This window comes from Emydura macquarii, unplaced genomic scaffold, assembly GCF_026122565.2.
Source record: "Emydura macquarii macquarii isolate MOO-44397 ecotype Brisbane River unplaced genomic scaffold, CSIRO-AGI_Emac_v2 contig_1390, whole genome shotgun sequence".
NCBI classification, from domain to species: Eukaryota; Metazoa; Chordata; order Testudines; family Chelidae; genus Emydura; species Emydura macquarii.
Window position 1 is genome coordinate 10837857 of NW_027131527.1, and position 26766 is coordinate 10864622.

Genomic DNA, 26766 nt, shown 5'->3' on the forward strand with positions numbered 1-26766 from the left:
ATTATTTAAAATTCTGAAATTACACATAAACGTAGCATTTTTCATCTATTGATTTCTAAACACAAAGTGTCATTATCCCCATTTCTTCAGGTACAGGAACTGAGGTACAGAGAAGTGAAGTGACTTGACCAAGACAACACAGGAAGTATTTAGATGGTTATTATCACTATAGGAGAGGGTTTTGAGGAGCAAATGGTTGCAGAGCCTACAAGATATGGGAAGATGATTAGTCTGTCTTGGATCATACATTGGATCATGACATGGCCTATCAAGACCCATATCCTGTCCCAACAATGGCTGATACCTCAGAGGAAAATGAAAACTTTTCATAGCCCACTGTGCAAGTTATTCAATGTTACACATAGGGGAAAATATTCCCCTCATAACCCTAGAGCTGAGTTGTGTACACCCTAGAGCATACAATTTAAGGAAGGACAATTTTGCAGTTAAGGCAGTGGGCTGGAGACTACAAGACGTGTTATATTCCTGGCTCTGCTACAGCCTTCTTGTAATTTTCTGCAAGTCACTTCACTCTTTCTTCCACAGTTCACCATCCCATTATGATGATGATGAACACCATAAAAGAGTCTATAAATAGTTATTAGTTTGCATCAAAGGAGTTGCAGTATCAGTGATCAAATGTATACCTCTTTAATAAACCCAGCCAAAGTGTTTGACTCAGTATTCTGCAGCATCCTTACAGGTTCATTGCATGCTACAAGTTTTCTTTGTTCCATTTCTTGTATGTAAGTGAATACAGTGGTTGCAAAATATACACAATCACCAGCCCTGGAGAATAAAGCACTGCATTTATCCACATAGCAGATACTACACAAGCAGCAGGAGTGTACATTGTCCCACAATTATGAAATGGTACTTCCCTGACCTGAAGAAACCAAGTCTGAGATAAAAATCTTCATTCCATTTCAACCCTTGCCTTCTCCATTAAGGCTGCTAACAAAGTTGCCAATAAATGCTGACCAGCGATTTTTTTCCCATCATTTTTTACTCTTGTTCACCAGACACTTGACTAAGAGTGAAACTGTATTACATAAGTCACTGGAAAACCATTAGATTATCCCAGTTTTGGGCATTAAACAACTGCATTGAATTTGAACTGGTAGCCTACAACTGAAACAACTTTATATCATGTTACCAGAATCCTGTGACGTCTAATAGCCCTAATATTTGCTCTAGGGCCTGGTCTACACTGGCAATGGAGGTCAACGTAACGCCGTTTAAGTCGACCCCCTAAAGTATGCAACTCCACTGGCACATAAGTTCCACCAATCTAAAGCGAGGTAAAAGTCAACCTAATAAAACCACCTCCGTAAGTGGAGTAGCGCTGAAGTCAAATTCCATGGGTCGAGTTTGCATCAGTGTGGGCAAAGTACAATGTAAATTGGCCTCCAGGAGGGATCCTATAATGCTCTGTTGTGACCGCTCTGGACATTCGCGCTCTGCTGTGACGTGGCCGCATAAGCAGGAAATAGCTCCTCCCCCAAGCCCTGGGAAATTTTGAATTCCCATTTCCGGTTTAGACAGCATGGAGAGAGCTTTGCAGCTGAACCACTCAAGGTGACTGCATGGCCCAAATGTGCTCTAACTTGGAGTCAACTAGAGATCTTGGATTTCATCAGCCTGTGGGATTAAGATCTGTTCTGGCTCAGCTCCAAGCCAGCAGAAGAAATCTTGATATCTACGAGAAGATATCTCATGGCATGTTGGAGAAAGGGCACAACAGAGACGCACAGCAGTGCCACGTTAAGATCAAAGAGCTGAGGCAGGCTTATCAGAAAACTAGGGAAGCTAACAGCCATTCTGGCTTCTCGCCCAAAACATGCTGCTTTTATGAAGAGTGGCATGCAAATCTCGGTGATGACCCCACCACTGTTCTACCACACAGCATCGATACCTCCGAAGAATCCCAGTCCAGGACGAATGAGGAGGACTCTGTGGACGAGGATGAGGAAAGCAGAGTGAAGGAGAGTGGGGTATCCATTCTCCCTGACAGCCAGGATCTGTTCGTACCCCAGAGCAGCCCAGCCACACACAGGACAGCGGGACTGATCAAGATGCCGGGGAAGGCACATCTGATGAATGCATGTGGCAAATCTTTTTTTTGCAGTTATGTCCCTAGTCCAGCTTCTTACAATGAGTTTGTGTTTTTGTTTTGTGGTCTTCCTGGGTGTTGGCAAACTTCAGTGGAGGGTTACTCCTGGAAGACTATTTATGTGCAGAGGTATGCTCTGAGAATCCTCTGTGGAAATTTCAAGGAAACTTTCATTTAGATAATCTGTTAACCTTTGCAGAAGGTTTATGGGGAGGGTAACTTTATGTCTTCCACCATGGTAGGATACTTTTTCCCACCACTCTGCTATTAAATAAGCAAGCATCATCACGGAACACAGCATAGCAGCATAAGGGCCAGGACTGTACCCTGATGCTTGCAGCAAATCTTCCCTCTCGGCCTGCATTACCCCCAGGAGACTGATATCACACATGGTCACCTAGGGAAGATGGCACAAGTTTAAAGTACCTGACCAATACAGTCAGTCCATTTTAGTCTTCGTGGATGGGGTCCCTGGGTGCCTCCCCAAGACTATTCCTAGTTCTAGTACTGTTGCAATGGGAGTTATGGGTCGGAACACTGGTTGCCCTATGTTTTCTGCCACTACAATTCACCTGCAGTGTCCTATAATCTGTTCTGCCCACCTCCTCCCAAACTGGTCCTTGGCATATTACAGGGGAGCCCAGTGATCCCTCTCCTTGCTCAAGTGTGGATTGTGGATTTTAGTGCTAGTGAAACCTCTCTATAACTGATGCAAGGGCCCTTTGCTTACCATGTCTGGAATGGCACTCCGACCATCTGATATGTACAGATTGGAATGCGGATCTGACTTAGTGTTGTGAACTTGAAGGGGAGTTCTTTTTACATTGTAACATTTCCTTTACTACTTTGGGTCAGCTAACAATGTCAACTTTGTGCTTTGCTTGCCTTACAGTAGACACCTCGGCCTTCGGCCCCCCCTTGCCAAACTCTGCTGAAAGACTTTCCCAGATTAGGCAGTGGGGAAAAAAATAGTAGGATGACATGTTCAACAAACTAGTGAACACCTCAGTGACTGCTGACACGGATCTCAGAGCCTGGAGGATGTCCTTGTCTGAAAAACTAGCCATGGATATAGAACACAGAAGATATGCACAGGAGCAGGAGTATGATACTCAAGAAGAGATGTTGCATAATATGAGGGATCAGTCCGACATGCTGAGGCATCTGTTAGAGCTCCAGGAAGAGCAGCGGCAGGACAGACTCCCTCTGCAGCCCCTCCAAAATGCTCCGCCGCCTACCACTTTGTTATCAGCTCCCACCCCCAAGCGCTCTAGGAGGAGGCTGAGCAGGATGCAGTACGTGCTGCACTGCACACTGGTGGAGGTGAGCAGAAGGACGCAACGATCCCTTTAAGAACTGCACGCAACCACAGTTACTTGCACAGTGACACTTTATAATGTTAACTTATCCTCCTTTTCCCCCATTTAAATGGGTCACAAATAAAACTTTGTAGCATTAAAAAACATCCGTCTTTATTCATTCATAGCTTGGGCGGGGAGAGAAAGGGAGGGGGCCACTGGAGCAAGGGTGGGGGATGGGAAAGAAGGGCACAGCACAGATATACATTACTGCGGTTCATTGCAAAACCAGTTTTTCACTGCTTCCCGTAGCCAAAGCGCTCTGTGGTTGGCTCTGAGCGTAGCGCTGGAATCTGGCTGTTCAAAATTTGCAGCCAGCCTATCAGCCTCCATGGCCCAACCCTGGGGGAACTTTTCACCCTTTGTTTCACAAAAATTATGGAGCACACAGCACGCAGATATAACTGATGGGCTGTTCTTTTCACTGATGTCAAGCTTAGTAAGCAGACATCTCCATCTGGCTTTTAAACAGCCAAATGCACATTCCACCACCATTCTGCACTTGCTGTTAGCCTGTTATTGAAAGCTCCTTCTCACTGTCCAGGTGCCCAGTGTAGGGCTTCATTAGCCAAGGGAGCAAAGGGTAGGTAGGATCCCCCAGGATCACTATTGGCATTTCCACATCCCCAATGTTTATTTTTTGGTCAGGGAAGAAAGTGCCCACCTGCATCTTCCTGAACAGACGTGAGTTCCTAAAGATGCACACATCATGCACCTTTCCAGACTACCCCACAATGATGTCGGTGAAACGGCCCCTGTGATCCACAAGGACCTGCAACACCACTGAGAAGTATCCCTTCCGGTTTATGTACTCTGTGGCAAGGAGGTCAGGTGCTAGGACAGGGATATGAATGCTATCAATTTCCTCCACCCCCATTTCCCAGTTTGGGAACCCCATTGTGGAAAACCCATCCACTATGTCCTGCACATTTCCCAAAGTCACTACCCTTCTTAGCAGAAACCTATTGATAGCACTGCACTCTTCCATCACAGCAGCTCCAACGGTGGATTTACCAATTCCGAACTGATTCCCAACTGACCGATAGCAGTCTGGGGTTGCCAGCTTCCACAGAGCGATGGCCACTCAATTTTCCACTGTCAGAGCTGGTCTCATGCAAATATTCATGCGCTTCAGGGCTGGAGACAGCTCTGCTGTCAAAGTTCAAAGAAAGTGGCCTTTTTCATATGAAAGTTCTGCAGCCATTGCTCAGCATTCCACACCTTCATAATGATGCAATCCCACCAGTCTGTGCTTGTTCCCCGGGACCAGAACCGGTGTTCCATGAACTGAAGATGATGCGTGACAGCCTACAGCAAATGGAATTGTTCTGCTCTATGGTTTGTATCAGGGTGGCCTCAGTAACATCGCTATTTTCCGTGCTGCAGCTCCTCTCTCGCCTTTGAAAATACTGCAGGATAAGTCATGAGGTATTTGTGATGCTCACAATGATAGTGCAGAGACCGAGAGGGGGTCCATGTCTCTCCGGCAATGGCGTGTGTGCAGCATAGAAAAACAGCATGAAAAGGCGTTTGCAGTTTGTTTGGGACAAGAAGGGAGGAGGAAAGAGCATGTTGCATCATGGGAGGATGACAAGCTTCCCAAAAGCCTCTCTGGCTAGTTGCACTGTGGGATAGCTACCCACGGTGCACTGGCTTTAAATTTCGACCCAAGCGTGGCGAGTGGAAATGCAAGAGCCCAGTGCAAGGAGTGTGGTGTGATCACGCTTCTGCGACTTCAAAAATTCAGTGGGTGAAAGTTGATTTAAAGTAAATCGACTTCAGTCTGCAGTGTAGACATACCCTAAGTTTTCTAAATTTATTTTATTTACTGTCTATTGTTCTCACACTCGAGAGGCAAGGTAAGGAAGTGATCAGTTTGTAATATGTCTCTTCATATCTCACTCAATCCCCTTCTAACACAGTCTTCTATAATTAATGATTAAATAACTCAAAGTAAGAAATTGCCACTTGCAGTGTAGTGCAAGGGCCATCTACAATGACTTTTCCTATGTATGGGTAAGAAGCCAGGAGTATTGCAGTGGTACCAGTTCAATGGCTACTTGAACACCAAACCACAACATAATGGTCCACATTGGATGTTACCTAAAAGCTTTCATTGACAGCAGCAAAATTGAATAGTATGAAGAGAGGTCTTTCAAGAACCCAGAATTCCAGAGTCCAGAAGACATTAATGAAATGATCATAAGGTGTGACTTTCTATGGAGCAAAGAAACAGTTATCTAAAATAGTGTCAACACACTAGACCACAGAAATTACAAGCAAAGCAACAGATCGTTTCATGTAATAATTGTCCCTGCAGATCCAAATTCTTTCTTGCACTCCTGTCAGATCACTATCCCTGCAAGCCTATACACTATATCTTTCATTATTAATCTGTGGGGCCACTGCAGGATGTATCAAGCCAAGAACCTCTCTCTTCCGTTCATAATATTAGAAGCCTCCTCTGTCTGGTAATGAGACTGCAGGGATCAGTGAATCACTGCCAGTGAAAAAAAAATGTGTATAACTGTAAGGATAGTACACCCCAGGAGGCTGGAAGCCAAGAAATAGTCCCAAGAGGCTATAAAGTTGGCGGAGATATTCCACAAAATTGGAAGAGACATCTTTCTCAAGAAGAGAGTGGAATAAAACCAGTGTTTTCCCTCAAAATAAAAAAATACAAACAAGCTAACTATAAGAAAATGAACACAAGTTTGTCCTGTTTGCAGAAGAGGACAGACAAAAGATATCATAACTATTTTTAAACCTACAAGGCACATACAATCTACCTACATCTCTCAAGTTACCATGGCCTGGCCCCAGTCTTTCTTTCTCCAAGAAGCCTTCACATTTATTGTTCTGAGATGGATGGATGGATATATATATATATAGAGAGAGAGAGAGAGAGAGAGAGAATCCACCCTCTCTCCCCCAACTTTGTTAACTATTTAAAAAATCAGAGGTAAAACAGCTTATAGCAGCTCAGTGTTCCTCATTACATCGCCAAGATACACACATCCCAGTCCTTAGAAGTTCAGGAGCAGTTCTTTCATAGCTTCCTTTGTCTAAAGACTTCCCTGTCTCTCTCTTCTCTGAAAGGAAACTTGCTATTTCTTTATAAGCCTCTTGATTACAAACAAGGTGCTGTCTTAAAGGAGTTGGGATCCAGCTAGGCATTCTGTTTCTCTGAGCTAGAAAGAAACTCCCCTAGGGCCATGAGTGGCCCCTGTAGCACTCTTGAATCACTCTCTGGTTTGATGATACTTTTCCTTATGAAGCAAGCTGAGTTGGGAGGGTATCATCACAGCGAGGGTCTCATTTGATAGGCAGTAGAAGTTACGATAGATAATTTCGTAGCACTTTTCAAAATAAACAAGCTTTTCTTTTGATTGGGTCCATGAACATTACTACACTCCTTTCGTAATAAAAAACAAAATCAACAATCATAAAACTTGAGCCGGAGTAAGATGAAACTGCTATTTTGGTAATAACACACACAAAGTGCATATCACATCATCAAGGAACCAAGCACGTCAAGATACTGGTCAAGATACTGACAAATGAATGCTGAATGTCTCTCCAAAATTTTCACAACCCAATTTTGAGTAACTTGAAGCAACTGGAATATCAAATGTGATTCTGGAACAGATGACTATCTAGATGGAAAGCTAATTAGGACAATGATGTCCTGTCTCTTCATATACAGGATGTTGGAGATCTGGTATAGTCTGGGCATAAACTGAAAGGGGAAGATATTCTAAGTGATCTTGTGATCACCCCGTGGACTGAGTTTATGGTTCCAGTCATCTGAAAACTTGACAAAGTTAGGGCATGAAGAATTTGTTTTGTGGTTAAAATTCTTTATCCCCAGCCTTTAATAATGACTGTCGAAAAATCTCTACATATTTCAGCTTGCCTTTGCATTTTCTGTTAAAGTTTTTGTTTCATTGGTTGTCATGGTAGTTTGGTTTGGCTGTTACAAGCAAATTAATTCATAATATTGGCATTGGCAGAATATCAGTAGTACAATGGGGAGTTTTCCTGTTGTTTTTTAAGAGACAGTTTAATTCTTCTTTTATGTCATGGTTTGTTGCAGCTGCAGTCAACAGCAACTTTTCCAGAATCCTCATTAAACAGTCTATTTTACCAATGGTGAAGTTCAAGGTTGTTTAAATCTCAGGTTTTGGTTTATGCCCATCTCTAATGTGAACCTCAGGTATTCTGGCATAAAAGTTGGCACAATCCGTATTGTTGAAGAATTGAGTTTTAGGAATATCATAGACAATTCTCTATCCAGATTTACCAGGACTCCTTTGGCAAAGATGGCAATCGCAGTATGGGAAAAGAGAATCAGCAGCAGCAACCACCAGCTGTCAACCAAATAGGAGGTGACCAAAATCCAAGAAGACTTCTAACAAAAGTAGAGGAGACAGTTTAAACAAAGGGGGAACAGAGCAGTCATGATTTTATGCAGTATTCCAGATTATTAGGACAGCTTTGACTGAGAAAACCCAATTTTTACTGAAGCAGCTGATTTTTCTTTACAAATCCTAGAACCCCAAGAGAGAATGAAATGCACATTTGCTTCAGCACCTTGATACCAGATGGAGACTTTATACGTCCCAATCCCTGACTGGGCACCCTAGGCACTACAACAATAAAATAAATAATAATTTGATTAAAATACCTGCTCATTTTTATTGATTTTAATCTCATCTTCAGGTTCGCAAAGTACTTTTCTATCTCCTCTATCTCCAGAAATAACACTAGTTTCTCCATCTCAATTATACTCTTCACTTCTAATATATTACACAGCAATTTATTCCATATATCTATTACCCTTTGCATCAAATAGTTCTACCTAAGTTCCCCATTATTATCTTTTTTTAGTTCAGAAATTCTCCTCATTTTTGAATCCTTCACCATTATGAGAAATATACTTGCATCAGTTTTATAAATCTTTCATTTAGAGATCTGTTAAGTCACCTCCAAAGTCTCTTCTTTCCCATTTAGAATAAGACTGATTCCTTCAACTTTTTCTCATACCTGGGCTGTGCAAATGGCTTGCATAGAACTCAGAACTCATGTGACTCAGAGCAAATTTGCATTCACAAACATCATCCAAGGCTCACAAATGGTTTATGAACCTGAGATGGATGTGGTTCATTCTGTGTGTGTCAGGTTTCATGAAGCTCTTCCTTACTTTTTGTCTTCACCGTGGAGAAACTGCTGCCTTCCCTTCTGCCACTGGGCTCCTTGGCCAGGCATCCCCATGTCATCAGAAGGTGTTGAAGGGGTGCTCCCTCCCAGCAGGGTCTTCTTGAGTGCAGCCTGTTATGAACTGCTACCTCCACTTCACAAAAAGTTCTTCTAGATGGATACAATTCTCCTGTGACCCCTATAACAGAGTGGGCTGCTCCTTTAAGGACAAGAGGGCTGGGGCCAACCAGCTCTGTTCAGTTATCTGATCCAGCTGGAAGGGGGTCAATAGTCGCTATAAAAGCCCAACAGAGCTCAGTTGGAGAGAGGCTAACTGCTATGACTCGTGCTGGTGCAGACTGAGAGGCCTCTGAGCCCTTGCAGCCTATATTTGTTGGGGAATAGCTTTGTTTTCTCTTCTGCTGCCTCATTTTTTCCTCACTTCCAGAGGCCAACCAGACATCTGCATTCTTCACCATGTTCAGGGTCACTGGTGTATCTCCCGCAGCCCAGGAAGGACTAACACCGCACCCCAGTCTCTTTCAGGCCCTTCCCTCAGGGCACATTTATTATGTCAAAGAAAAAAAGCTAACAAAAGAACTCAAAACAAAGCTATTCCTCTGAACAACACAGAGTACAGGGGCCCAGAGACCTTGCACTCTGCAACCTTCTCTCTACTCCAGGGCCAGCCCCCCTCCAACCGAGCATCCCTAGCCCTTCCCAGCTGGATCTGATAATTGAACAGGGCTATCTAGCTCTGTGCCCCCTGACCCTTAAAGGGACAGATCACCCTGCTAAACACTCCTATGCCATCGCAGGAGAAGTGATGTGCTCTTTCTTTAGTGACTCCCACACTATGGGGCCAGAACAGAGATACTTCATAATCCCTATTGTGGTATTAAGGGAAACCTGTTCCCTAGCAATAGTTTATTAAGATAAAAGAATCATTAAGTCATATCACACTTCCTAGGGAATCCCCTTGGTTTGTAAAGTTACCTTGCTAGGGGTTATGGCGTATATCTCACAGACATTGCAGGAGTGGTAGTGCATCCATTCTTTTGCTGCAATAAAAGGTGATCACTTCACAAAGCCCTATTCCTAAGTAGTTGTTTAGGATGGATATGCATTACCTTTCTCATTTATTCTGCAATAATTCCGCCGCAATTTGTAGAGTGTAAAAATACATAGACATATCAATATTGATGATAGAAATACAAATAACTCATATCTGTCTCCTTTGTGGCATGCACAAACTTCAGCAGTACCAAGAATTTCTTCTGTTGGTTGATCCATAAAGAAAGATCTGTAAATCCAGATTGACTACAGTATATGAATTAAAGGAAAAGGCAACCAAGGAACTAAAGCCTCTCTCAGGGCAAATCAACACTACCATTTAAGTTGATCTAACTTATGTCACTCAGGGGTGTGAAAAAGATATCCCCTGAGCAATACAAGTTACGGTGACCAAAGCACCATCCACAATAATTATGTCAACATGAGAGCACTCTCCTATCAGTATACAGTGTCTTTACCAGACACGCTGCATCAGTGCAGCAGTGCCAGAGTAGTGCTTCCAGTGTAGATCTGTCCTCAGATACTCCTGTGTATCTCTCTAAAATGTCCCTCAATTTTTTGAGAGCCATCGCTCATTATGGGCTTGACCGAAAACCTATGGAAGTCAGTGGAAAGACTGCAATAGTGTTTGATGTGGTTTAGATCAGCACTATGGTTACATACATTCACATTTCATTTTTAATGTTACATTGCATCATACCAGGGCATCAGAACTGTAAGCACACATCACTAGGACAAGACACCAGAGTAGAATGGGATGTGTAAGTGCCTATTGCAGCATGTCATCACATTCTATTCTGACTAGCAGTGGCGCAATCAAAAATTAATACCAAAAATCATGAAGCACAGGTAGACTGAGGCGACTCAATTTTTTCCCCTTATGTAAAATAATCGTTTTTACACTGCTTAGAATACCTTTAACACAGGAGGCTTGCAGGGAGAGGAGGAGCAGATAATGATCTTCCCAAAGAAGCCTGGCTCTGCATGTAACTTCTTTTTTCCAACAATTTTTCTTCTTTCTCTGGTAGTTTTAACTAAATCTAAATTAATGCTTTGTAGATATTTCTGAGTCTACTGAGGAGTTTGTGAAAGATATGTAGAGTTAAAATGTAAATCTACAAACATGAGAAGAAAGAAAATAGGCTGGATGAGCATTATCTGAAATATAGTAGAAGAAAGACATGCTGGTGTGCTCTTTGAATAGTTTTCTTACCTTCTTGCTTTTTTCCTCTGATCAGTAAATTCAAGTTATTCCACCTGTCTATTAATTCACTTAATTAAACAATATTGGGCAACACTTCTAAAGTGAATGAGGCTGAAAATGGACTGTTGATTCGAAGTACTAGATGCATGGGGCAGACTTTAGTCTGATCACATTGTTCACAACAATGATGAAATTATTTGGGAATGTAGGAAACTGAACACTGAAATAAGGGAAATAATGTTTAGGTAGTAGGTCAGAAAGGAGACATTTTGGTAAACTTTGATTTTTGGTAAACATGGATTTTCTTACCTTTGTTGATTAATGAAATAAATGAAGAAACTAAAGTAAAAAAATTTCACTAATTCCTTCACTGGTAAATCTTATTCATGCTTCATTTGTTCTGTGTGAGACACCCATAAAAGAGTTACTTTAGAAAAGTAGTTCTCAAAAGTTGGTAAGTAATAGAGTCCTGCCCTCAAGATCACTGATCAGCTAATGATGTAACATTTCTCGTGTTTGCATTTCAATATCTAAATCTGTAGTCATTCAGTATCATACTGGATAATTTTAATGGGTGGAGTTTCTGTGAAACCAGTATGAACAATCGCTCCAGTTTAAAGAATGCTCCATTTCTTTTTGTATGTATAGGTGTTTACATTGCTCCAAGGTGCTAGCCTCCGAGAAGCTTACAAGCTAAATAGATACTGAGGACAAAGGAAAAGGGAAGAGATGCAGAGATGCTACAAAAAACAAAGTAAGAGTGATGACACTTGGCATGGATTTTGATAGTTCCACAATATTTTGCTCAGATTTTTTGTTTGTTTTTATTTATAGATTTGAGATCTACTTTGTTTGCTCACTTGCATCAGTTAAAATAGCACCTGGTTTTTAAACCAGCTGTTTCCATAAACCTTGTCGCATGGTGTCTATAGTCTAGTACAGTAAGCAACATTTTCAGCAACTCTCCTAGAATCTAGGGACCCCAATTCAAATCTCACAGACTCTTTCCACTGACTTCAAGAGGAGTTGGATCAGGCCCTAAAAGAACAGCTTGTGGCTCTTGATGCGGCCACATCTAACACTCCGGATACAGGGAAAGAGCAATGCAGTGGAGGGTTTGGAGGCCCAAGGCAGAACTGTCAGCATATCTCAACCCCCGATCCTCAAGAGAGGCGGGGGAGAAAGAAAAGTCAAATCTGCACTGTGTTCTTTAAGCAGACATAAATGTGATGTACTTTTCTTTCTCCTACCACTTTGTTTTAGGTAATGAATTTGGTCTAGGCAGTGTGTGTGTCATCAATGAGTGTCATAAGACTGCCGCTTCCACAGCTAAAAGTAGTATCATGCAATCAGTCATTGAGTTTGTGCTGATGCTGGAGTGTGTGTAATTTGATACCCAAGTGAGTGCTTTCTTTGATGCAGTTTCTATGCAACCAGAGAACTGAAATTCTTCCTTTTCATTTCATACATGCAGTTTCAATTAAGCTGATCTTACTAAAGTCAGTTCTTCTGTCACATAGTTACTCATAATACTATTCTGCAAACACAATAGCTTGTTTTGCAATACATATGTATTGCTTATTCCAGCTAAACTCAGAATGACATGTGATACTATGAGAGGATTTTTCTGGCAGCTAATCATATTGCTATTGTTTCTTTTCTCTTTTGTATGCCATGATTTTCTAGTAAAATTAAAGTTTAACACTCCAGATTGCTTTTCTATAGTACAATGAGTGGCAAAACACTGCCTGCAGCATCCCATTTTACCACAGAGAAACGGGCTTTAAAATGTTCCATCAAACAGTGTGGTTTCAAACCCAAATTCTACTGAATAAGCAATACTATTAACTTTAATCAACTCTTCAATGTATGCATTTTCAAAATAATCCATTAAAACACATGGATACCATGTAACATAATTCATACAACATAATAAATATGTAACTGGGAACTGATAAATATTCTGCCAACTCCCTTTGATGATGCTGGCCCACTTTCTTTCATTTTTACACATACAACAAATCTCTTCCTTGGTCAGGATTTTCATTTAATTCATTCTGTATTGAATGATATAACCTTTAAAATTAAATTTGGTTCAGTGATCAAATTCCTTGATTTTATTCTATGAAAATTACAAAGCTCAGAGCCATGGAAATGAAAGGCATTTCTCTTCTCCTCTCAAATGATTAATGACAGCTATACAGTTCAGAACCTCATGAAGAAACAGAACAATGGTGCTAGAGCTACCTGTTTTAGAACAAGTTCAAAGAAATATTTCTCAAGGTATATTTAATAAGTATGGTATTTCTAAGAGATATGGCACTAGCAAACATTCAGAATATTTAAGATGATTAAGCAAAGACAGAGTTTGCTTTCCATGCTGCAGAAACCTTGTGGAAACTAAATGTCTTTTTGCTGGATACACATTGAAGAAAATTTGAATTTCCTAAAGGAGCTCTAATATATAATAATTAAATACTTTGTTTTTTTCAAAGTCAGGACTCATTAATGTTTTTTTTTTAATTGTATATGATCCTGACCCAAGTTGGTAATGACAAAAAGCTGTTGTCACTTGATGCCTGTTCAGTGGCATGTGTAAATCTATTTGGTAATCTCAGCCCATTTCCTAATTAACAAGTGTCAACATAAAAAGACAGCATTATAACTGTTACCCTTGTCGGCTGACTCAGCAGACAGAGAATACAAGACCTCCCTCCAGGACAAAGCCAAGGAACATTGGTTAGGCATTGTGGGGAACTTTGTACTGCAATTTAATTTGTTCTGTACATTTATTATAGAATTGTATGACTGGAAGGGACCTCGAGAGGTCATCTAGTCTAGTCCCCTGCACTTAGGGCTGAAGACTGAATTCCTCTATCAATTTGGTAGCTTTCATGAAAACTACATTTAAATAAGGAGGAAAGAAGATAACTTAACTGTACTTTTTGTACAGATTCAGTATTTCTGAAAAATTCTGTCATTTTATGATTTTCAATTATTGTTAGTTCTTTCTCTCCAATGAAAATCATATAGAGACTCAGAATTGTTAAAAAAAAATACCCAAGAATACCATCAAAAGTTTAGTTATTTCTTGTCTTAAGAGCACTAAAAATGCTCAGGAAGGGTGCCTTTAAGTTTATGAAAACATTTTCTTATATAAAAATGTAGAAGACCAACTGGGTACTGGCCCTGTAAAACCAGATGGGTTCATGAGAGAGACCATTTATCCTATTCCATGTGTCGAGGGAGGCGGACGAAGGCTGAAAAATAATTAAAGCGAAAGCTGGAAGAGAAGAAGATGGTCCAAGTGAGCAGTCAGTGTGTGGGAGAGGGAATGTACAGGGCCATCCTGTACCATATTCTTTTAAGATCCCAGGACCCAGAGCCTTGTAGAGTGGATGGGGAAAGGCGCCCCTCTCACCCAGACAGTGAAGACAGGTCCTTGGAATTATTAGATCCACTTGGAGATCAAGAGACTGATTATGGACTGGGTGGGTGACTCAAAAAGGGGTTCCAAGCCCACTAAAAGAGGAGCTGCATAGGCGGAAGAACTCAGCTAGGAAGGCTTTGAAACCCCTGAACCTGAAGGGAAACTTTACAGGCCAAGGAGACCAGGATTTGAAGAACAGGTGCTAGAGGGAGAGCTGAGAAACCCTGAAAATAAGTGTGGGGGACCAAAAGGGGCTCTTTGGAGAGCCCCTTGATATTAAATACATAAGACCCAAATAAAGACTCAGGGTGTATACAAGTTATTATTGAAACCTCAAAGGGAAACTAAAGCAGGTGCTGCAATGCCATGTTAGGCCACAAGTGGGCACCTGGGATGGCACCTGGATACAGAGACTATTGATGAAAAGTGTCAAGACAAGAATATTTTTAATAAATAGTATTATCAAGTGTAGCCAGGAAGTGTGGCCTCCCTCAGACTGACACTGAGGGAAGGCCATCCACCCCCTGGTGGGCAGAACCAGGAATTCCACACCCATCAGAACAGAAACAGAGGAGTGGGACAGGAACCAGAAGTATAAGAGGTGGGCCCTCTACTTCAGTTGAGGAGGAGACGCCAACGGAGACAGATGCCTCCCGCCTGCTGCCAGCCCCTGAGCTCACCAGTGATTCCTGCCATTCCAGTGATGACCCTGGACTACTAGAGTCACCGGAGACACCCAATGCCGAGGAACTGCTGGGGTTACCACTGGCTATGTACTCCTAGGAGGCGGAAGACGACCCTGGGACTCAGATACATCTTGGGATGGGGTAGGAAAAAGCCCAGAGATAGCCGACCACGTTCTGTCTGTGCTCATGCTGGAGCACCGGTTGGCATGTTTCGGCCAGAGCCCCGCCAACCCAGTGGTGGAATGCTCCACCACTGTTACAGCCCTGAGCAGGGACGCGGTGGAGTGGGGCGGGCCTGTGTCCCACTATTTCCCCACCACCACACCACTCCTGGTGCAGCAGACACCTCATTGGACCAGGAGGCCTTGCCAGTGAGCTATAGACTGCTTGCTTGCCCCACCCTGCCTGAAGGCCTGGGCAATAGACAGCTGTCTGCCCCATCTGAAGGCTGCTTGCCCCTGAGGGCTGGGGCCCACAAACGTGGAACAATCCAGAACTGCTAACCTCCCCTCTGATATAGGTTGCTCACTCGAGGCGCAATGTCTGAGAGGTGTGGCTTCCCTCCGAGACTGACACTGAGGGAGTGCCCCCGCTCCCTCCTTGCATGCCTAAGCTCATCTACATCAAGAAAGACCAGTTTCAACACTCTAAATTGGCAAACATCACACACATATACTATATGATGTAGGATCATAGACGTTTCTATATCAGAAAAAAACAGTGGTCCAGCTAGCCTGACTCCAACAACTGCCAGTGCTGCATATTTTCAAGGAAGCATTAAAATCCCCATGATGCCCCTCACAATTAAATACTATATCCTGGAGAGACATTCCCTCCTCATCTCAACTGAAGCCAGATTCTGATTCTCTTGTTCCTGCTGAGTAGTACCTCACTCCACATGTGGTCCCACTGGACTCAATGGGTCTACCTATGAAGTAAGGTGCTATTAAACATAAACTACCAAAAACAAGCACTGAGCCAAAGAAAGAACCTCCAAGAAAAGAATCTGAAAGAACTAAACGTACTTAGCCTACAAAATATATTTAAGAGACATGATACTGGTAACCGTCTAAGTACTGGAAGTCACAGTACAAAAACAGGGAGAAAAGCTCTTTACACAGGACATCAGTATTAAAAACAGGTAATAATGGAATGAATTGAATGAATAAATCTAGCTTATCTAATAGGACAGCACCTTGACATTAAAATCAACAAGAGTGTGGAACAATTTGCCTAATGAGGCAGTAATAGCACATTTCTAAGCATCTTTAAGCAGACATGAAACATAAAGAAATAAAAGAATAAGGCTTTCTCTCCTTAATGCAGGGGGCAAAAAATGATGACACAAGACAACCCTTCAAAAACTCATCATCTGATGCTATGGTAAATATTACTGAAGTACCTTGTTCATTTGTTTAAAAAGTAAAGTTGCTATTAAGCACTTTTTCCACTGTTCAAACTTGAAAGGGTTATCTACATTGGAGTTTTTTTAATCTTGAGTTAATTGATTACCAGTTAACTTGAGTTAGCTAACATGTTGGCACATGCTAACTGAGCAAACAAGATGTTCAGGTTTACTACACAAATATAAGGAAAGTGAATTTCAGAGTATCATGCATAACTAGTCACAAGAACTGAAGGCCAAGCCTGGTACCAGCAGTGAAAGGAAGCTGGGGAAAGTGGTCTATCCTGACAGCTCAGGATTCCCCACTGTAGAAGAAGTCATGAATGCTATAAAGCCAGCTCTGTACAACCAACCCCCTCTGGCTTTGGCAAAGTGTATGGCTGAAGTAGATGGGCTATGACCAGAGCACAGCTGTACTGTGGCAATATCTGGCTACTAAGATAGTCCCTGGGGAACTGCTGAAGCTGGGTGATAATTAAAGTACCCCTGAGGCATCTGTAACTTTTGACAGGGCCAAACCTGCCCCCAAATAGGGCATGTGTGTAAAAGTCGGCACCTTTGCCCAGCCTCTATCCTTGCTACCTAAAGAATGCATGTTGTAATTGCACCTGGACTCATCCAATAGGAAACAAAAATATGTAACTTATATGACCACAAGAATTCTCAACACAGCTATGATTTCAAATGTATGCAACCAACCTATAATTCAAAAAAATCAGAAACATATTACTTGAATACATTTGAACAAATAAATTCAAGGAAATAATCTCAAAATATTCTGGAAGAAGGATTTTCTCAGATCTAGCAGTAACCAATGTACTGGAAACAATGGCAGTTTTATAGTAATTTGTAACTTTGTTCCACATAATCAAGTAGGGAATGTGAAACAATGAAACTTAAAATGTCACTGTAGGGGTGGGTCTGTATTTCCTCTGAGTGGCTCCTTATCAAATTTGTTCAGTTATTCAGTCAGGATGTTTTTTCCTAACTGCTATTCCCACCAACATTACCTAGGGTGACACATTGCATCCCTATGTACACGCTTATGGTGTGATTGTGTATTGTTTAATGCAAAGTGCATCATGTAACATTATTGTTATAGTGATATGTTTGTTGCAGTGTCATATGTATGGTTATGAAGCTTTGCTATGTAATGTTCCCAAAGGTGTGTTTCACAGCTTTAAGCAGATTCAGGCAAAACCCTCGAAGAGCATAGCAGCAGTTCGCACTTCACTAAGGCATGCATTTAAAAAAAAAAAAACAGCTCCTCCAGGAACAATGGACTAGTCTAAGCATCAGTAAGAGGATACTCACTGACTCAGGTAGGGAGGAAGCCGTACAAGAACATTGTTTGTCACCTGACCCTAAAAGGTGGGGGGGTGGGGGTGAGGTCCCAGAGGGCGGTGAAGGAACATGTTAAAAAGGAGAGACATTTTGCACTCTCTCTTTCTGTCTTCCATCTCCATCTACAAACACCATCAATCAACTGAAGTGCTGATACAGGAGGGAGGGCCTAGCTGAAGGAATCCAGCCAGCCTGTGAGAATCATTTGAGTTTGTAAGGTTGCTGAAAGTGTTGAGCTTAGCTTAGTATGCGATTTGCTTTTTGTTTCATCTTGATCAAATCTGACTTATTTTCCTGTGATTTATAATCTCTTAAAATCTTTCTGTACTTAATAAATTTGTTTTGTTTTTTTAATCTAAAGCAGTGCATTTGGTGTAAGGTGTGTTAGAGATTCCATTTGAAGTAACAAGGCTGGTGCATATCAATTTCTTTGATAAACTGATGAACCAATAAGCTTGCAGTGGGCTGCACTGGAAATTGTAAGACAGCAGTTCCTCGGGTTGCATCTGACGCCTGGGGGTGGTGACTGGGATCATACCAGTGCATAATCCCAAGAGTGGCTGGCCAGAAGCACTCATTCACTTAGTTGAGAGCAGCTTGCCTGTTGTAAACTGTATGAGCTGACCCAGGAGTGGGGGTTCACACAGCAGGGCAAAGTAAAATGGGCTCCAAGATTGAGGGATTGGGGTGACCCAGCAATACAACAGTCCAGATTGCAGGGAGGAAAATCACATGTAGAATCTGCATTGCGTTTGGTCTCATGCACTTTCACCAGTAAGACACTCTTCCATTGTAATTGGGTTGCAAATTCTGTTGGTGATGTATGATTAAGAGAAGCCAGATCACTCTCCCAGACCAGTGATTGTATTGGCTCTACATGCTAGTAGGAGTAAAAAGTGATTAAAAACTTATTTTTGTCAAGAACTTAAACATATATGACTTGAGATACACATATGAAAAAAGTATGTTGCGTCAGAAGGTGCCATTTGCAGTTACTTCTCTGACCATAGTTATACTGAATTAACGCAAATTCTACTCACCACTGTTAAATGTTGCAATAGATATGCCACATCAATCATATCTGCCAGAACCAGAAGTCTAGTGACAGCAGCCAGAAGGAAGCGTGCTGCTTGAACAACAGCCTTCCTTTTAGGCAGATAACAGGGATCATTTGTAAACTCCCCTGCTGATATGCTTAAAGCTTCACCTGCAAAATAAATCCACAAATTCTGTTAGGGTACATTCCAAAGCTACAAATGTTAGGCAACATAATTTAAATGCATCAATTATTTGGCATATTGAAAGTGGTTTCAATTGAACTGACATTTTATTAATGCCTTAAAAAGAGGATCATAGTTCTCTCAGATAACCCAGATCATGAACAATGTTCTGTGTGATGGATGACACTTACCTGGCTTTGCAGTGCTGTGGAAGAGATGTTCCACGGACATGGAGGGGGGTGGATAACCATAGATAACCATGTTAACCAAAACTATCATCTAACCTAATATCAGTTTCCATAACAGCAGCATTCACTTGTAATAGGTCAGCCTGCCCCTCTGAGGGTCAGCAGGCCTGGAGCTGACCTACTAGTTTAATTAGGCCTGCCCCATCACACCTATGCTGGTTATAAGACTTTAAAAGGGAGGAAGCCCAGCTGTTTGGGGTTGGCTGTGGAGAACAGCAGTGGAGCTGGAGAGTGGAGTTAGCTCCCATGCAGGACCCGGGAACAAGGAGCCAAGGTCCAGACACACAGATCTGGAGCTGGTGTTTCCCAAAGGGAACTGGGAATTGAAGAGTCAAGGGTAGGACCTAGGCAGAGGCAGAAACAGACACAACCTGGAGGTAAATGCATGGCTGAACAGATGGTATCACCAGGAGGGATTCGGCTTTCTCAACCATAGGATGCTGTTCCAAGAGGGCTGCTGTGCAGAGATGGGATCCACCTATCAAGAAAAGGGAAAAGTATCTCGCCATACAGACGGGGTAGCCTAGTGATGCAGGCTTTAAACTAGGTTCGGCAGGGACAGGAGACAAAAGCCCATGGACAAGCCCAAAATATGGAGACATGGGTGAAGAGTCGGAATCTGGGGGAGAGAGGGAACATGGGCAATCACAGCAGGCACAAAGGAGAGAAAAGAAGGAATATAGAGGGGAAATCTAATATTTTAGATGTCTGTATGCTAATGCAAAAAGTATGGGGAATAAAAAAATAAGAACTAGAAATTTAGTGAATAATCAAAATTACAACATAATTGACATCACAAATAATTTGGTGAGATAATTTGCATGACTGGATATTGGTATAGAAAGGTACAGCTTGTTCAGGAAGGATAGACAAGAAAAAAAAGGAAGAGGTGTTGCCTTGTATATCAAACATGTATACACTTGCACTGAATTTGAGATAGAAGGGGGAGTCAGACCTGTTGAAAGCCTCTGGGTAAGGAAAAAAGGAGTAAAAAACAAGGCTGATGTCGGGATAGGTGTCTACTAAAGCCAGGAAGAAGAGGTGGATGAGTACTATATTACTAAAACAACACTGTTGTGAGGTACTATGCATACAAACTGCGCAGTGCAAGTGCAAGGCATAAAATCCCAGGATACGGGGAAAAAATCAGACTGTATTATTACATCAGTCAATGGAAATTTAATGCTTCCTCTGTGCAGTATTAAGGCATTATGAGCTACCTTGTGTTTTAATGCACAATCCTGTGAAAGGATGATGAGGCTGTGATCAGATTGCTGCGGGAGTCTCAGGATGAATTCTGGCCAACTTGGCATACTGTACTGAGAGTTTGCCACCTTTTTGCAGGATAAAGCATGTGCTCCCCTCCATCCCTAATGGTATCTGGTGGATGGGTTCCTGGCCCTGCCCTCACCTTGTTTCCTTGGGGAAGGCTAGAACTGCAAGAACACTGAAAAGCACTGTGCCTGTGCCCTCTAGCCTTCAGACAAACAGCACTACATAATGGTTTCATCTACAGTGGCATTTTTCTTAATTTCTCCCAATTTGCACTGCCTTTAGTGTCAGATTTGATAGCATAGTGGCAAAAATGCCAGCAATCAGTTTATACTAGTGCTTCTACCTTTGCTATTACAAGTATGTTTAGTAGTAGTGCAGCTCTGAGAGAAGTTAAGAAAAATGCCAACATAAAAACTCTAATATCTTATTATATAACTGAACTAGAAAATCCCTGCTGTACAAGTTCAAAGGGTTAAAACATTCTGCCCATTAAAACTCTCTACATCAGCAGAAACTAAAGCAGATCTGAAGTCCTAAAATTAACAGTTTAGCTAGCTAAAATCAGATGATACCATTAAAGATAAGTGTAGCTAGTAAGAGACTACAAATACTTGAAGGAAATCCTTAATGTGTCAAATGACTATTTTAAAGATGCCTTTTGAAATACTGGCTAGTCTTTTAAATAAAAACAAGCTGTTATTTTAAATATTTCTGATCTTATTCTATAGTATGCCAAGAGTGCTAATAATATTCATTTAACTATGAGAATACACAGAATTAGTGTCTATTCCCTGCTGCCATTTGAAATCCTGGGTAGAGGAGAATCTTTGAGATTCCTAGTGTTCAGAGTTATACACTACCTTCATTCTTTATGCAAGAGGATCTCTGATATCTGGTAGGAAGTTTCAGCAGGCCTGACCAATTCAGTGTATCCCAACCCACTAATGTCACTACCTGTATCTAAGAGATGTCAAGTAAGATAATAGAAAACCAATAAATAGACTGATCATTATTATTGTGTGGTGTAAATATGGAGGACAAGTTCAAAATTACAAATGTATTGGAAATTGTTATCAAAGTGTGTCTGCCAATCAGGGCTAAAGTTATCTTCCACGTAGCAAAACCATATTTCTTTGTCTAGGATGGGGTATTTCCAAGAATCACTAAGATAATGTGAATTCAATTTACATAGAAAGTAAACCAAGATCATCAAGTCAACAAGGGGAGGAGATAACAACTTCACATCACAGCAGAGGGAAGAAATTGCAGGAAACAGATCAATTTGCATTTTAGCAAACACCAATGGGAAGAAATCAGCAAACTGTAGGTCACCTTCCTCACTATCTGAATGAACCTTATTCTGAGGGGTAATCTTCAAAATAATCCATTTGAAAGGTTCAGTGGACTATAAAAGAAAGGGGCGAAGAACCCCAAGTTATCTTTCACCTAAGAAGACAAAGGAACCAAACACTTTGTGGGAGATCCTGACCAGATAGGTTGGTCAGCCATCTAGCTGGAAGGTAGGGTGATGAGAATCTAACCTTGAACCAAGACTGTAGTTTTGTTAAGTCATAGTCTCTAGGAAGCATTTTTCATTTTATTTGCTTGTAACCATTTCTAACTCTATCTTCTATACTAGAACTCACTTCAAATTCTATCTCCTTTGTCAATAAACTTATTTTACTTTGAATCTAAACCACCCCGTGTGACTGTTAACTCCAGTTAATGGAAAAGCTGCTAGGTATTGTATCTTTAAAGGAATAAATGAACCTTAATATCTCTCTGAAGGGTCCAGGAGAGAGTTGGACATCGCAGAGCACATGGTTTTGTGAAAATTCAGGACGGGGGGATGTTGGGGTCATCTTGCCAGATGCGATCAAGGCTGGTGGAGGCCAGAGTGTGGCAGTGGTGTAACAAGCAGGCTGCTGGAATCAGGATTGATGAGTCAGAGCTGCTTAATACACACACACTTTGTGCATGCTTGTGTGCTGGCTGGAAGCATTCAGACAAGAGAGCTACAGCAGCAGAGTATTTTGAGGCATTCAGGGTTACAAGGCAGCCAGTGACAATCCCTCACTGGGCTGGAGCACACCCCAGAACATGACACATGCAACTACGGCTCATGAGTGCATATAATAAAGAACTATAGCCTGTTTATAGAAATATAGGCCCTGTTCCTCCAATCACTTACATAAATGAATAGTCCTCTCTCATATCATCAGAATTACCGGTTTGAGTAAGCACTTCTCATGTGAGTAAGGATTTGCAGGACTAAATCCATAGGGGATCCAATTTTACAGTTCTTAAGAGGACAAAACTCCTGTCGACTTTACTAGACGTTTCACATGGGTAGGGATTGAGCAAGAACTACAGAAGTGGACCAACTATTTGCTAACATGCTCCATGCCAGCACTTAAGAAGTTACTGGCCTGATTTTCAGACATGTTCAGCATCCAGCCAATCTAGGGAGGTGCAGGTACTCTGCATCTTTGAAAATCACACACTATATTATGCTTTTGAATTACAATATTTTGCTCTTGGATTTGATCTTGGATTAAAAGGTCAGAATTTCTTTAGAGCTGTGTTTCTCAACTGGTGTGCTGCAGATCACCGTGAGTCAGGCTTGCGCAGGTGTGCTGTGGAATTATTTGAAAAACTATTTGAAGAGTTCTGGATTGGCTCATGAATATTCATGAGTTCATTTGGAGACTATAAGGTGCCTCAAAATAATTAAAGGTATCAAGGTGTACCATGGCAGAGAAAAGGTTGGGAACCACTGCCTGAGATTATGTGTGAGGAGAAAACAAAAGTCACACTAAGAATCATATCTCTCCATCTAATTCTGGACTTTATAAACTGATATTTTAAGACAATACATATTTCAACAATATATTATTCATCTTAGCTTCAAAATATCTTTTCCAGTTAAAAATACCTTGAAGATAATACATTTGACATTACACAGAATTTGACATTTCTTCTTTAACTACTATCATTAAAATGAAACCCTTTATGATTTAGAAATAGATAAAAATAATTTTGTAGAGAAGAAGTGTTCATTAAAGATGTATATTATAAACAGAAATTGAAACCTGCTTATAATTAATTTAGTTAAATTTTAATTCTAGGGTGAAATTGACTTCAGCATGAAATTCAGCCCTATGTATTAAGCTAAAACTTTTCTGCCTCTGTAAAAACCTTTGTCATCTTTCAATGTGTTCCCCCTGTTCTCCAGTTACCTATTTAACATACACATTCAAATAAAAAAAATGACACTCATTTCTGATGTGGTTTTAGTATCTGCAACCTCAAGAATCACTAAAGCAAAAAATCCAGGATACCCTGTTTCAGATGATATAAAAAATTAAATCCATACTTCTACCAGTTGGTGAAATAACTGCATCACAGCTGTTCAAATCAAATGGGAATAAAAATCAGAATGACTGACTGATTTTTAATGTCTGTTTACAATTTGTAAGGGATAGAAACACCTCTCCAGACCTGTAGTAATGCTTTCTGGACTGGTAATTGTTTCCAAACATCAGATCTAGATCAATAATCAGAAAAAAGAAAGAGGCAGAAAACCCTGTTCACATATACACACATTTATAGATACATTCATTAGAACTGATTGCTGCAAAATGTGGATGTTAATAATTAAATACTAATTAGTTTTTTTATGGGGCTTTAGTACAATAACTCTAGAAACTCAAGATGAATTCATAAGAAACTACAATGCATTAAAATCCCAGTGCACTGTATCATAAAGCTAAATCTTTCTCATTTCATTTGTCTTGTGACTTCAGATAGAAAAAACCTTTTGAAATTTTGAGAATGAGTACTTTAAATGAATAATCTGACATACTGTCTCCATTTTATTTTCATACTATTAAACTGCTGCCCATTCACCTTGCCAATTACGGTTTTGAATATATTAAGTTTGAAATTCTCTCTTTCAGGAGGTAAAATTACAAGTTAACATTACATCTTTTTTATATATTCAGAATGTGTACACTATAATGTTAATTCATGCCATTACAACAGTCATAGTTTAACACGTTTGCACAAATACAGGAAACTGGTACATGTAGCATTTCAATACAGTAGTAAAGTATAATAATACAGATTTATAGTCCAATTAAGATGTATAAGGTTTGAATTTTAAACAGCTGCCCACCTGGGTCTCCAAGGCTTCATCCCCAAGTGATGGTGCAAACTACTGACAGAAACATCAAACAAACAAACATTTAGAGGCTTTTTTTAAAAAACATAACATGGTTGAAATGTTTATATCTGGGGGAAAATAGTATACAGTATAACGACATGTCACTTGTTATACATTTATTTTTGAGTATGGCACTGGACCAGATTCACCGATATGCCTTATGCCACTCCAGAAAAGCAAAGCAGCCATTAACTCATCTTAACTGGCCACTTGAACTAGCTTTACAGCTGCTTTACATTACCAAAGCAGCCAAAGAGTACCTATTAATCTGGCCCATTATCTTTAACAGAGCATTTATACATTACTTAAATATTACACTGGTATCAAGGAGACATAAGTCAGTACATTGGATCTGGTTTTCCAGCAACTTGCATCTCCCACACCAAGCAACTGATGAAGCTTTGAAGAGCTGTTATTGAGAGATAATAAGTTTGGTGGAGCACAACAGAGAATTCAAGAATTTGGGGAAAGGTTAATTAGTAGAGAAAGAATTGATGTAGGGAGAAAATTGGGGGAGAGAAAAAATAATTGATTGGGAAGGGGGAATATTTGTATTTGGTGGAAGAGGATGTATGATTATCTGGCGTGAATGGTGAGTCGGTGGATTAGTGACTGAGTGTGGGTAAGTGGTGGTGACGCTGAGTTGAGGGGGGTGTCTATGACATGCTATACCCCATGTTCACCCTTATTGTGTAACTGTGTATTGTCTAATGCAAAGTATGTCATGTAAGGTGTTTTTCATGACATACTGAACATTATTGTTATGGTAGTATGTTCCCTGCAATGTCACATATGTATAGACATGAAACTCTGCTATGTAATATTCCCAAATGTGTATCTCACATGGCTTGAATAGATCCAGGAAAACACAAAGCAAAGTGAGGGTTCACGCCTTGCAGAGGCTTGCATACAGGAACAATGAACTGGCCTGAGCATCTGATAAGGCAACGCTCATTTGACACAAGTGGTGGAAAACATGCCCATTGCCAGACATGGCTGATCACCTGACCTCAGGGTGTGACGAGGAAACCTATTAAAGGCAGAGGTATTTTTGTCTCTTGAGCTCTTCCCTGGAATCCATCTACAAAGCAGCAACAAGCAACTGACAGACTGCCCACGGAAGGAGCTGCTTATCTGCAAGAGGCTGTGAATGAACTGACCCAGGAGTGGGGAGGGTCACACAGCAGGGTAAGGGCAAGACAGGCTCCAGGTTGGGGGATTGGGGTGACACAGCAATATACCTGCCCAGATAGCAGAGGGGAACATCACAGTGTCATAGTGTATGAATGAGCTGACATATGGAGAGGGAAATGGCTGCAATACTTTGCTAAAATTTCCTAGGCTTGACAACAGCCACAGTCATAAACAGCTCCCCAAATTCCTCCCACACAAGGAGTGGATTTGTTTCCCCCTCACTTAGAATAGCTCAGCCTGACATGCAGAAGACTTACCCAGCCTTGAGGTTATGCACATGAGACCATGTACTTTGTGGGCTCAATAGGACCCTAAACCATTATTTTGTTGGAAGATGCAAGATATTTTCCTGAGGATAAGAGAGTTGAAACCGAAAGACCAAATATTTGAAATGCCCTTTGTCTTTTTGATTTAATACTGTTTGAAAAATGTGCCAAATTACCTGAATTTAGTTAAATATCTCTGCTTCCAATTTAAATGTAACACTATATGGAACTTTAGCAATCACAGTGCTTTGATGGAATATGATATAAAACCAGGTTTCTAATTCATCCCTTATTCATTTCCAGGAGTTTTATTATTTTTTAATCTCTACCACGTATGAGTAAGATCTAGACAACCCCTTATAATATACAGAATATGATGGCAGTGACTCCAGCTAACCTTGAAAAAGTGAATGATGCTACTATTACTTTCTCGACAAGAATCCAGCTAGACGGTGAAGCTAAACTGTGATCCTGACAATATCAGCCATGTCACTCTGTCTGGAATGGTTCATGACTGTGAGTGCC

General features: G+C 41.0%; 1 protein-coding gene across 2 annotated transcripts in view; it reads right to left on the reverse strand.

The window, feature by feature from the left end:
- CTNNA3 (catenin alpha 3) overlaps window positions 1-26766 on the reverse strand; it is an 813634-nt gene that overhangs the window by 748285 nt on the left and 38583 nt on the right. For both annotated transcript variants that reach the window (XM_067552599.1, XM_067552600.1), the window contains one exon: window positions 18854-19020. In XM_067552599.1, the coding sequence (XP_067408700.1) occupies window positions 18854-19020 (167 nt within the window). The remainder of the gene's footprint in view (window positions 1-18853; window positions 19021-26766) is intronic.